The 13,456-nt window shown below is 37.8% G+C and overlaps 1 protein-coding gene across 1 annotated transcript in view; it reads left to right on the top strand.

Annotated features, from left to right (window-relative positions):
• The first annotated feature begins 3,821 nt into the window (after positions 1–3,821).
• Positions 3,822–13,456, top strand: part of VSIG1 (V-set and immunoglobulin domain containing 1) — a 42,619-nt gene continuing 32,984 nt past the window's right edge. The window contains exon 1 of the mRNA XM_082447692.1: positions 3,822–8,270. Within this exon, the coding sequence (XP_082303818.1) occupies positions 8,222–8,270 (49 nt within the window). The 5' untranslated portion in view covers positions 3,822–8,221. The remainder of the gene's footprint in view (positions 8,271–13,456) is intronic.

A 13,456-nucleotide genomic window follows, 5' to 3' on the forward strand; every position in this document is an offset into this window, starting at 1 on the left:
GAATAGATGGTGCCCTTCTAAATATAATTCAAAATTTTAAAAATCATACAAAACCATAAATGGTGTATAAGGAAGTCCAATAAATTCTGATTTTCCCACGTTGACTACTTCAACTATCAAAAAATATATATGTCCCAGGGAGGCAAGTATTCTTCAATACATGCAAATCAATGTGATACACCATATTAACAAATTGAAGAATAAAAACCATATGATCATCTCAATAGATGCAGAAAAAGGTTTTGACAAAATTCAACACCCATTTATGATAAAAACTCTCCAGAAAGTGGGTATAAAGGGAACCTCCCTCAACATAATAAAGGCCATATATGACAAACCCAGAGCAAACATCATTCTCAACGGTGAAGAACTGAAAGCAATTCCTCTAAGATCAGGAATGAGACAAGGATGTCCACTCTCACCACTATTATTCAACATAGTTTTGGAAGTCCTAGCCATGGCAATCAGAGAAGAAAAAGAAGTAAAGTGAATACAAATTGGAAAGAAGAAGTAAAACTGCCACTGTTTGCAGATGACATGATACTATGCATAGAAAATCCTAAAGATGCCACCAGAAAACTACTAGAGCTAATCAATGAATTTGGTAAAGTTGCAGGATACAAAATTAATGCACAGAAATCTCTTGCATTCCTATACACTAACAAGAAAGATCAGAAAGAGAAATTAAGGAAACAATCCCATTCACCATTGCAACAAAAAGAACAAAATACCTAGGAATAAACCTACCTAAGGAGGTAAAAGACCTGTACTCAGAAAACTATAAGACACTGATGAAAGAAATCAAAGATGACACAAACAGATGGAGAGATATACCATGTTCTTGGATTGGAAGAATCAATACTGTGAAAATGACTCTACTACCCAAAGCAATCTACAGATTCAATGCAATCCCTATCAAATTACCAGTGGCATTTTTTACAGAACTAGAACAAAAAATCTTAAAATTTGTATGGAGACACAAAAGACCCCGAATAGCCAAAGAAATCTTGAGGGAAAAGAACGGAGCTGGAGGAATCAGACTCCCTGACTTCAGACTATACTACAAAGCTACAGTAATCAAGACAGTATGGTACTGGCAAAAAAACAGAAATATAGATCACTGGAACAGGATAGAAAGCCCAGAGATAAACCCACGCACATATGGTCACCTTATCTTTGACAAAGTAGGCAAGAATATACAATGCAGAAAAGACAGCCTCTTCATTAAGTGGTGCTGGGAAAACTGGACAGCTACATGTAAAAGAATGAAATTAGAACACTCCCTAACACCATGCACAAAAATAAACTCAAAATGGATTAAAGACCTAAATGTAAGGCTATAAAACTCTTAGAGGAAAACATAGGCAGAACACTCTATAACATAAATCACAGCAAGATCCTTTTTGACCCACCTCCTAGAGTAATGGAAATAAAAACAAAAATAAACAAATGGGACCTAATGAAACTTAAAAGCTTTTGCACAGCAACGGAAACCATAAACAAGATGAAAAGGCAACCCTCAGAATTGGAGAAAATATTTGCAAACGAATCAACGGACAAAGGATTAATCTCCAAAATTTGCAAGCAGCTCATGCAGCTCAATATTAAAAATACAAACAACCCAATCAAAAAATGGGCAGAAGACCTAAATAGACATTTCTCCAAAGAAGACATACAGATGGCCATGAAGCACATGAAAAGCTGCTCAACATCACTAATTATTAGAGAATGCAAATCAAAACTACAAATGAGGTATCATCTCACACCGGTTAGAATGGGCATCATCAGAAAATCTACAAACAACAAATGCTGGAGGAGGTGTGGAGAAAAGGGAACCCGCTTACACTGTTGGTGGGAATGTAAATTGATACAGCATCTATGGAGAATAGTATGGAGGTTCCTTAAAATACTAAAAATATAATTACCATATGACCCAGCAATCTCACTGGGCATATACCCAGAGAAAACCGTAATTCAAAAAGACACATGCACCCCAATGTTCATTGCAGTACTATTTACAATAGCCAGGTCATGGAAGCAACCTAAATGCCCATCGATAGATGAATGGATAAAGAAGATGTGGTACATATATACAATGGGATATTACTCAGCCATGAAAAGGAATGAAATTGGGTCATTTGTAGAGACATAGGTGGACCTAGAGACTGTCATACAGAGTGAAGTAAGTCAGAAAGAGAAAAACAAATATCGTATATTAATGCATGTATGTGGAATCTAGAAAAATGGTACAGATGAACCGGTTTGCAGTGCAGAAATAGAGACACAGATGTAGAGAACAGACATATGGGCACCAAGGGGGGAAAGCAGGGTGGGGGTTGGTGGTGGTGTGATGAATTGGGAAATTGGGATTGACATGTATACACTAATATGTATAAAATAGATAACTAATAAGAACCTGCTGTATAAAAAATAAGTAAAATAAAATTTAAAAAACATATATATATGAAAAGCTTTACTCCCAGATCTCTCTGTCTCTGTCTGTTTGTCTCTCTCTCATAATGGTGCCATAAGAATGGCCTTGGTCTGTCTTTTGGAAACCTGAGATTGACTTCTGAGCCAGCTCCCAAGCCACACAAAGACAGCAGGCTCATTACCTTATAATTATGCCTCATTTCTTGACCACAAAACAGCATTACTGAACTTGATCACTGACCTTAACTATTAGAATTAGCCTCAAATGATCTAGCTATTTTCAAAGAGAAAATTTCCTTAAAGGGTAAGGATTTGCTCTAATTTAGGACATTAGGGCGTTAAAAGAATATTTCGCCCTATCTCACACAATACACAAAAATAAATTCCAAATGGATTAAATCCAGATTCACAAATTTGTTCATTTAACAAAAAATTATTGAGTACCTGGTATGTGTAAGGCACCATTCTAGGCCCTTGGAAAAACAGACAGAAATTCCTGCCCTCTTGAAACTTACTTTCTAGTTGGGTGAAAAAGTAAACAATAAGTAAGCTGTATAGTATGTTGGACGTTAATGAGTGCTATGAAAAAAGGAAAAGCTAGTGGTGACTGGGAGGGCTGGAGTGGGGAGAGCTGCAGTTTTAAATTGTGTGAATAAGGGAAACGTTGAAAACTGACGTTTGAGCAAAGACTTGAAGATGAGGGAGTTTGCCCTGTTGATATCTGGGGTTAGAGTGTCACAGACAGAGGCAACTGCCAGTGAAAATGCCCTAAAAAGTGGGAGCATGCCTGGCTGGTGTGGAAGGTGAACAAGAAGAGCAGGTGGCTGGAGCAGAGTGAGAGAGGGAAGAATGGTAGGAGATAAGGTTGGAGAGGTGGTGGAATGGGTGATGCAGATCACCTTAGGGTCTTCTAAGTTATTTTAAAGACTTTGGCTTTTACTGCGAGAGAAATTGGGAACTATTGGAGGATCTTGAGCGAAAGTGAGATGTAATCTGACTTACATAGAAAAGAATCACTCCAGTTGCTGTGAGAATAGACAAGGGGGACAAAGGCGAAGCAAGGAGACCGGTTAGGGGCCTATTGCAGTGAGCCAGGCAATTGATGTTGGTGACTCAGACTCAGATGGTAACAGTGAAAGGTGGGGAAAGTGGTCAGAGCCTGGGTATATTTTGAACACGAACCCAGAAGAATTTGCTGATGAATTAGTTGTGGTACATGAGGGAAGCAGAGGGGTCAAGGATAACACAAAGGCTTTTGGCCTGAGAAAGTGGAAGGAGAGAATTGCCATAACTGAAAGATGGGACAAAATTATAGAAACACCAGAAGAAAATATAATATTATATATTAATATTAACATTATATAATAATACTTCTATAGTCTTGGATTGGAGAAAGATTTCTTAAAGAAGACATGCAACTCAGGAGCTGCAAAGAAAAAAATTGCTAGATTTAACTACGACAAAATGCAAACTTCTTTATAGTAAAAGACAAAATTTTTAAAAAAGTGATGGACTGGAAGAAAATATTTATAATGTATATACCAAACTCAGATTAAGATTCATAACTGTAAAGAGTACTTCTACAATATGAAAAGATAACTCAGTGGGAAAATGGTATAAGGTCATAAAACAGGCAGTTTACAGGAAAAGGAACACAAATTAGGCCAGTAAATCTATGAAAAGAGGCTTAACCTCATTAGAGAAATACAGATTAAAACAACAATGCAATACCAGTTTTCATCCATGATACTAATAAAATTAAAAGACTGATAAATTTCATTGTTGACAAGGCTGTGGAGAAACGGGCACTCTCATACACTCTTAATGGAGGTGTAGATTTGTAAAGAATTTCTGGTGAGCAATGTTTCATAATCTGCCCGAAATTAAACTGTTCATACCCCTTGATCATCCAGCAATTCCATTTCTAGGTACCTAATCTACAGAAATAATCACATAAGTGGGCAGAAATATAAGCAAAAGTATGTTCAGTTCACCATTGTTTATAATAGTGAAATACTGGAAATGACCTAAGAATTCACCAAGAGGAGAATGGTAAAAAGTAAGTTGTGGTATTGTACATTCATACTATGAAATACCATATAGCCTTAAAACGGATAAGGTAGATCCATAGATGTAGTTGTACATGGTGACATAAAGAGATAACAAAAGCACTTTCCGGGGGGAAAAAAACCAACTTAATAGAACAATACATATGTTATGATTACCTTAAAAAAAAAGAAAAAACCCCACCTCATGTGCATGTGTGTAAATTCATAGAAAGGCTGAGAAAAATGCAAAACTCCCATTGCTTGTGAACATGGCATGAGATTACACATGTGGGTGAGAGAATGGAGACTTTCTTTTTATCCTCTGTATGCTTCTTTGTTCTTTGAAATCCCTTTACAGTCAAAATGTATTACTTTTGTAATTTTTAAGTATAAAAAAAATGAGGGATAAGTCAGATACTGCAGATTTCTGAAAGTTCCCAGAGAAGAACCCTGAAGGCAGTGGCATGTTTGTTACGATATAGTTACACTGTGCAGTGTGACGGGAGGGACAGCATCTAATGCGTGCTCTGTGGCCTTGGGAAAGACACAACGTTTCTGAGCCTCTGTTTTCTTATATAGAGAATGTAGATGATACCTGCCCTATCTATTTTATTATCAGTTGTGAAGATAAAATGGAAAAGCAGTTTAAAAATTGTAAAGCTCTGTAAAACTGTGCAAGATATTTGATAATATTTCACGTGCCAGTGAATGACTCGCTTCTTCTGAGCAATAGTCAATGACATCAAAATTCAGTCCGAAGTGGAAACTTTAGATTATCTCTTATTTTAACAGAGCTCTACCTGTCCAAGTTAGTTCCCACATAGCAACAGTGTAAGCATTTTACTTAAATTTTCTAGAGTGTTTTGTGTTTGTATGAGAGATTCTGGTGCAGATGGATTTTGGCAATAGCCTTAAGCTATACCCTCCACTCCCCATCTCAGGGCCAATCACCTTGGACATACTGAATTAATTAGCAGGCTCTTACTTAGCACCTGCTTTGTGCTTAGCACTCTCCTGTGGGCAGGAGGCCAGACGTTCAGGTTTGCCTGGGACTGTCATGGTTTACACTATCTGTCTCATGTAATTGCTAATAGCACCACTTTCACTCTCAAAACTGTCCTAGTTTTATGATTAATTATATAATCACCCTACTATAGTCACCTATGGCGCACGGAAGGAAACACAGGAAGTTCTTAGCTGATAAACACCAGACTCAGAGAAATTTCTTTCCCCATTCCAGCTCCCCACCACTGGAAAAGCCAGTATTACTTCCAGAGGAGCCATTATGAAAACTATGGGTCTCTTGGAGGCTTGGTGGCTCAGAGGGAAAGGCAGAACCCAGGCTGAGAAGAGCTGGTGTGGACCTCCAGAAGGCTGCCCTGCAAGTTGTCCTCCTCTGCAAAATCTCCTCCCTCAGACCATTTCTCTTTATTCATTGCCTGATACTCCTGTTCAGAGATTTATCTGGGGGAAGACAAGCATTCTATTTTCAATAGTGTAAACAGGTTGGGGAATGTTCATGGCAATTGATTTTTTTCCCTCCTAGCATGGAGCTGATACCTGCTTATACGGAGGAGGCAGTGTGTTTCTTGGAGGAATAGGATTGGAAAGAAAACAGTAATTTTGCCGCACAGGATTCTGGGGGAGTAAGAGCCTCCCTTAGGGAAGCCTAGGTACACAAGGGGCCAGTGGACCATGAGGGTGGGGGGCAGAAGGGAAGGTGGGTGACAAAGACATGTAATAGTTATTTGGGGAAAAAAACGTTGCCTTGTGCTTAACCTGTGTCTTGGGAAAAGGAAAGGAATGTTCTTTCTCTGCCACCTGCTACTCCTTCTCCTCCCCTACCCTACATTGCCCAGCACCCAGGATTCAAGCCAGTGCTAGACTATGCTCTGCGTAGGTCTGGGAATGAGACTTCATTTATAGCATTGCTTTAGCAGGAATGTGTACTCTTGGGTCCAAACAATGGGCTTACCAATACATTTTGGGACATACCCTTTCTTAAGTTGGGAACTACCTGTATAAGACCTGGTCCCTGCCCTGGAGGGGCTCACAGCCAGTGGATTTAGGGGAAACCCCATTAATAAACAGGAGACTACTGAAGAGTAATCAGGTGCCAACTGTAGGGTATTGGATCTAAGTACAATACAGATTTACCCAAGAGGGAGCCCAGAGAGGGGTGGTTTGTGGGCTTTTCAAATTTTTCACATAGGACAGCATGACTGATCTGCGCTAAGAATATGCTTAGATAGCAAAAGGAGGGAGGAGAAAGTTCTAAGTAGTGATGGAATTCACCTGAAGCCAAAGTTTGGCATCAGACATGAACATGGACAGAGAAGACTTCGAGAGGGTATCATACCTGATGAGAGCAAAATGGCTTTCTGAGGAGCAGTGAGAAATTGGCTTGGCTGAGATGAGATGGTGTCAAATATTTCCTGTGAATTAAAGTTCATAAAACACCTCACTGCAACTTGCACATATTTCATGTGACTGAACACTTTGAGGCAATAACCTTTGACAGCATTTTTCAGGTGGATGATTTAACATGACTTAAGTTCAGATGAGGTGAGGACCAGATCCTGGAAGGCTGGGAATCCAGAATAAGGACTTTGGACTTGATGAAAGAGTCCATAATGGTGTCATTGAAGATGCGTGGTCAAGATTGGAACATTGGCACGTGGCTGGTACACAGAGTGAAGGGGGAAGGAGTCAGGGAGGCCATTTAGGAAGCTGCTACAGTGGGCTAGAGGTGAGGAGCTGCGTGCCTGGACCAGGATGGAAGCAGCAGACTGGAGAAGGGACAGATCTGAGAACTATTGTAGAGACAGAAACACCAGCATTTAGAGATTGCAGGTGAAGAGCCAGAGGAGGCCCTTATGTATCTCAGGGTAACGTAAGCATGAGAGCAACTTTGTTAGAAGTTCATGTTCAGTTGAAGGCCTCTCATCTCTGCAGCCTGCCATTCCTTTCTAGTGAGCCCCCTTTCCAAGATAACTCTGTAGCACCTATTCAGTATTTTAATTCTGCAAAAATTCAGACTCATCCAGTGGAAGTCTTAAAGCATTTATTCATTCACCTGATTTTGCAAAATTAGGTGGATGAATAAATGCTATCGGGTTTCTAACTTGGAAGACAAAAGCATGCAATTCATCCTACTGCTAGGGCTTCACAAAAGTGTGACATGTCCAGAGTTTGTTCACATAGAAACGAATGCTTTCTTGCTTCATGTCCGCTGTGCCCTTTCTGTGAACCCTGTCTCCTGAGAAAATCTTAGAGCGCCAATTTGCTAACTTAATTTGTAAAAGGTTAGTGAATCAATGCCCTGAGACTTTTATAGAAGTATTTGAAATTAATTAGCCTTGTCAACTTTTATTTATATAGGCTCTCTTCCAAAAGGAGCTCTCTTTTCCCCCCAAGTATAACTTTTCAATAAGATTGATTTTAAGCAATAAAACTTAGAGAATCTGTGTAAGATTGAAGAATTTAAATACGTGGGTTTATTATTAACACAGTAGCAAATATGCCAAGGAAACACGCCCCATGAAAAGTGTTTCAAAGAAAGACACATCTGCTCTGAGAAAGGTTTGTACCCAATAAGTAAGCCCGAAGAGGCTTGTTTGCTTGGTGATGCCAGCAGATAAGCCTGGCAAACCTCGGTGTGACTGAAGAAGCCAGTTTGAGACTCAGCCTAGCCCAGGCGAGCTACTGGACCCTGGCTGTGCTCAGCGAACCTTGGCACGATGGTGTTCACATATTGGAAGGTCTTTCTGATCCTAAACTGCCTTGCAGGTAAGGAAAGGATCTCCAACCGACCAAAGATCATTGGGAATGGAGTTTCTTTTTAAACTGAAATTGCAAATTTTTACATAGACTATTCCCCTCCTGTGCTTAAAAGGAACTATGATTAGTATGCTGAGTAAAATAATTTTTGGAAATCTTGCTTAGCAAATATGTGCCATGCCGATATTTTGGGGGCCCAGCCTGTAAATAGAATTGTTTTATGTAGTTTCTGAATTAGGATTTTTTTCACAGAAAAATCACAGTATCTTCCTTTTTTTCGTTTGGAAGTTGAACAGATGAATTTACTCAGAAGCTGAAGTTGTGCCAAGGATACATTTTTCTCTGTTTTACTTGAGCATTTCCTTCAAACTCATTTTGATTGACTTGCTAAGCCTGGCTGGGAGTGCCTACCATGCTTTACTATCTAACATTTCTTAAGAGTTGTCCTTTTCCAAGCATAAGACTGTATTTAGGAAAATATGTGAGTGATTTATCATTGTGCACAGTATGGGTGTTTTTAGGGGTTTGAGCAGAACAAAATTATTTTTAGAGTCAAAATCCTAATGTTGGTAGACCCAGGAGAGAGCACTAATTCAGAAAAACCCCTTGGCTAGTTTTTTCAAATACCGGATACATTTTGAATCTGTTCTTATGATAAATTAGGTCCATGGTAGATAAAACAAGATTGTTTATCCAAGAAATGATATTTTTAAACCATCAGTAATATTAGGCAGTTATTAGAATGAGGTTTACTAAGCATATTTAATGACATAAGAAAATGCTCAGGATAAAGTATTGAGTGAAAAAGCAGGATATACCCACAGGGTATGCCTAGAATAAATTACTAGAAGGTTATATACCAAACTGCTCATGGTGATTGCCTCCGGCTGTTGGGATTAGAGATTTTTTTTATCTTATTCTCTGCCTTTTTCATATTTTCCATGGTTTCTACAAAGAATATTACACTATTTTTATAATCAGAAAAAAGTGTTTTACTTTTCAAAACTATATGGTATTTAGTAATAGTTCTCTAACTGTTCGTTACTGTTTAAACAAACATGTTCTGTGGAGTCACCAGAAGGCAATACTGCATTTATCCAGTGATCTAACCAGGACTTAGAGCTGGAAAAAGCCGCCTTTCTCAATTTCCATCCTGGTGGGAACATATGTTACTATTTTCCCTTTCCCCCAGGGATATTCATTTTAAACCTTAACTTTAGACAGTGAAAGTCTTCGTCCCTTTTAAAGAGCTTCCAGTCATTAGCTAATTGGGTCGCCCCTGGGCCTTCTGCACTAGCCCTCTAAAAATCACACCTGTAGTTAACACCTACTTCCCTATGTGACGCCTTTCTCTGGCCTATACTAGATGCCAGTTTCAGGACAGTTGCAAGAGTGGTTTTTCACTATAACAAACATATATATATATATATATATATATATATATATATATATATATATATATATATATATATATAATTTTTACTGATTATAAATGTAATGTATGGTCTTTGTAGAGAGGTTGGAAATACGGAAATGTATAAATAAGAAAATAAAAGTCACCAGAAATCTTACCAGAGATTTGGGTGAATTTCTTATTGTTTTCCTTTGCAAGTGTATATATTACATTACAAAATTGGGTTTATACCTTGTATACATTTTTTTTATTGTTTAAAACTTACTTAGATGATGTCAGGATCTTACTTGATTATGACTTTTGGAACAAAGCCCAATCAGAGTGACCAATAAATACTTCAGAGCCTTTGTTTTAAAATTACTGTATAACTGGTTTTGTTGGTGTATAGTGTACATATACAATTTAGCTGGCCCAAAGCAAAATGTGGTAGTGTCAGTCTAGTAGATAGAATGGAAATATGGTACAATATATTGTTGTTTGCTTACATAAGTATGGAAGTCAGAGAAAGAAAGAGTTCAGTAATCTATGCCTGGCATTAGTAGTGTCCATCAGTTGATCCAGAAATGGCTGTGAGGTAACTGGTAATGTTTCCATCCATGTGTAATTTGATGTCCTACCTGGACTTGTTTCCTGGTCAGGAAGAATGCCACATTTTTGGTGTCAAGCATGGTGCTTGGCACATAGTGGGCACACAGGAAAGGTTTACTGAAAGAATTAACTACCTTCCGAAATCTTGCCATTTGTGACATGGATGGACCTTAAGGGCATTATGCAAAGTGAAATAAGTCAGAGAAAGACAAACACTGTATGATCTCACTCATATGTAGAATCTAAAAACAAAAACAAAAAAACAAAAAAACTGAATTCATAGAAACAGAGAGTATAGCAGTGGTTACCAGGGGTGATGGGTGTGCAGTAATAGGGAGATGTTGGTCAAAGGGTACAAACTTCCGGTTAGAAGATGAATAAGTTCTGGGGATCTAATGTACAGCATGGTGACTATAATTGACAATACTGTATTATATGATTGAAAGTTTTTAAGAGGGTAGATCTTAAATATTGTCACCACAAAAAAGAAAACATAATTATGTGATGTGATGGAAGTGTTAGTTAACGCTATGGTAGTAATCATTTTGAAATATATATCAAATCAACACTTTGTACAGCTTAAACTTACACGATGTTATATGTAAATCATATTTGAATAAAGGTGGAAAAATAAAAGAGTGGATTACCTCCTCAAACCCCAAACATACAGAAATGATTTTCACTTACATATATAAAATGAATTTTTTGTACAGCTAAGCATGACAGATTTTATTTTAATGAAAACTTTTCGGCTGACTTCTAAGGAAGTTAGGTTAAATTCCACTTCAGGAAAATAATGTTAATCAAAAATGTCTTCTGCGAAAGTTCAAGCATATCATTTTAGATGCTTGTAATATATATTAGTCACCTGTTGGAAAGATATGTTAATGTTGTTTCCATTCTCAGGTGGTACGTGCTATGCATTTTAATGCAGTAATATATTTGAACTTTGGTTTTGCAGTCAGATCCATAAAGTTAGTGATCATTTGGTTATATTATTCCCTAACTCAAAAAGGAAGCAATTTTACATGAAGTTGCTGGAAATTAAATCACTTCAAATGCATCAGGTCAAATATGGCTATTTGGTATATTAGGAGAATAATAATCCCCGTACAAGCAAAGCGCCTTCCACATTGTAGGCATTAAATAGATGAATGAACAATCATTACCAAAACATGAGGCATTTAAAATCTTTCTAGAGTGTTGATTAACTCAAGTGTATACAACTTGGATTATTTTCCTTTAACAGTATGCACTGATATTTAAAAGCAGTCACACATATTTCAACCACGTATATGTTTTTTTTGGGGGGGGGTGTTTTTTTTTAATTCAGTCAGGTCAGTGAGTGAAATTGCAATTCTGAGTTTTGTTTAAATCAGGTACTAATCTTTATTTTGCTGTTTATTCACAGTCTTGTCAATGTGGAGATTTTTTCTGACTTTTTCAATTTTTAAATAATTTCTCAATTTAGACTAAATGAATCCAAAGGAAGGGAACATTTTTTTTCCTGACACACACAGAATCACTTTCAGTTTAAGACTAAATTTGTACTGTTCACTATCCACATGTGGCTATTTAAATATAAATGAATTCAAATTAAATAAAATAAGAAATTCTGTTCTTCAGTCACACGAGCCACATTTCAGGTGCTCCGTAACTCCATGTGGGTAACGGCTGCTGAATTGGACAGCACAGCTGTAGAACATCATCACAGAAAGTTCTATTGGACAGTGCTGGGCTAGACAGTGGTCTCAGAGGTTTAAGTAGTGTGCACTAATTGAATGATGTGACATTTTTTTAAAGTTCATCTGGAAATATATAACTCAGCTCTGAAGTGTATTGTCATTATATTAGAGATGGACAGTTTCTGAAAACTGTCTTTTCTTCAGAATTTAAGGATTGATTATGGTGCTGAGTATTGGGAATCAGGGCAATAAAAATGGCCTGGAAATATTGCCTTGCCAATTGTTACCTATTTACAGAACAATGTGTCGTATTCTTAAAAATATATTGTCTCACAGTAGATTTGGAGGTTACCATACTTATTCCGAGGTGATATTGTTGAGCTTTTACAGATCTCAATTTACATATTTATATGTCTTCTATTAAAAATATGTTGAAAATCCCAAATCCTTGATTTTCATTTGCTTCCATTCTGGTCTGTACTATAAATGGTTCCTCATGCATTGACATGGCAGGCAGAGATTGTGTCTGTCTTGTTCATTAGTATTTCCCCAGTGTTAGTACTGTTTGTGGCAGAAAATAGGTGCTCAACAGATATTAGCTGATAGGCATCAAGGCTTCTTCCATGGCTTACCTTGTGTGAGAATTGTGTTTACTCTGCCTTCAGGCACTTTTGTCGAGGGTAGCCCTTAAAGGTTCTTTTGGTTTGTTTTTTGTTTTTGTTCTTTTTTTGCCTTACCTATCATAAATTATTACCATTAGCCAATCCCATAATAGATACTGGGACATAAACTAGAGGACAAAAATGATGGCCAAATAATATCTTCAAAATCCCTTTTTTAGGGGAAAGTTTATGGGAACTTTAATGGCCACCAAATCCCCATTCTATCCCTTTAATTTTGGATGCTTTAAAGACATCTGGAAGTCACTATTTGGGCATAGCCAGAGATAGATGTGGCTAACTTCCAGGAGAAATGAGATGGGCTTCTGAGGGCAGGAGAGAGTCACTTAGCTTTCTCCAGTGAACTTTCCAACAAAAAAGTAGCTGATTTCTGCAGGCCAATTTTGGTTTTGGGGTAGGCATTATGGGAACCAGGAACACATAGGGAGAACATTGGGAAAGGGAAAACTGCATGGAGTTAGAAGGTGCTGCATTGGTGTCTACCCTAAAACACTTCTCTCAATTCATCAAGACATTGGTTGCCATGTAAACAGCCAACTCTGACAGAGAAGCAGCTGGACCAGATGGTCTGGCTGTGACAAAGAACATGGCTATTGAATCCAGGAAACCAGGGGTAATTAGTACAATGGTTTGCTTTTTCTTTAAAATTTTCAAAATGTTTGTTAATTCCCTGAGTTCCTTTTGCCTGACCACTGTCATTAAGAAAAAGTAAAATCAAAGTCGTCTTTGGGAAGGGGGCCAGGAATTTGTCTTTCTGTACTATTTCCTCTGACCTTCCCACCATCTTTGTATCCTCATCCTGTCCCAACCTGTAAGGCAGCTAGCGTC

Source organism: Balaenoptera physalus (genome assembly GCF_965194825.1).
Source record: "Balaenoptera physalus genome assembly, chromosome: X".
NCBI classification, from domain to species: domain Eukaryota; kingdom Metazoa; phylum Chordata; class Mammalia; order Artiodactyla; family Balaenopteridae; genus Balaenoptera; species Balaenoptera physalus.